This window comes from Apaloderma vittatum, unplaced genomic scaffold, assembly GCF_000703405.1.
Source record: "Apaloderma vittatum isolate BGI_N311 unplaced genomic scaffold, ASM70340v1 scaffold38004, whole genome shotgun sequence".
Taxonomy (NCBI): Eukaryota; Metazoa; Chordata; class Aves; order Trogoniformes; family Trogonidae; genus Apaloderma; species Apaloderma vittatum.
The window spans coordinates 6,451-6,761 of NW_009712781.1; the positions used below are offsets into that span (position 1 = coordinate 6,451).

The 311-nt window shown below is 67.8% G+C and overlaps 1 protein-coding gene across 1 annotated transcript in view; it reads right to left on the reverse strand.

Moving 5' to 3' along the window:
• Positions 1-224, reverse strand: part of MAD2L1 (MAD2 mitotic arrest deficient-like 1 (yeast)) — a gene marked incomplete at its 5' end in the record, with an annotated part of 2,058 nt that extends 1,834 nt beyond the window's left edge. Inside the window, one exon of the mRNA XM_009868111.1 lies at positions 78-224. Coding sequence (XP_009866413.1) covers positions 78-224 — 147 coding nt within the window. The remainder of the gene's footprint in view (positions 1-77) is intronic.
• Between the last annotated feature and the right edge of the window lie 87 nt (positions 225-311).

Consider the following 311-nt stretch of genomic DNA (forward strand, 5'->3'; position numbering starts at 1 on the left):
CCCGCCCAGCGGCACGGGCCGGGAGGTTCCAAGCAGCCCCCTCCGCTGCCCGGGCCCGGCCCTCCCGCTCCCGTCACCTTTCATCTGCTCCACCACGTTGCTGAGGTAGTTCTTCAGGTCGGGGTCGGTGGTGACCAGGAGGGTGAGCCCGTACTTCTGGACGCGGGTGAAGGTCTCGGGGGGGTAGATGCCCCGCTGGTAGAGGATGCTGTTGATTCCATAGGCTGCAACACAGAGAAGGGAGGGGAGGGAAATGTGTGCGTGAGGCGGCGGCCATGTCTCCCCGCAGGAGGCCTACTCGCCGCCCGGCC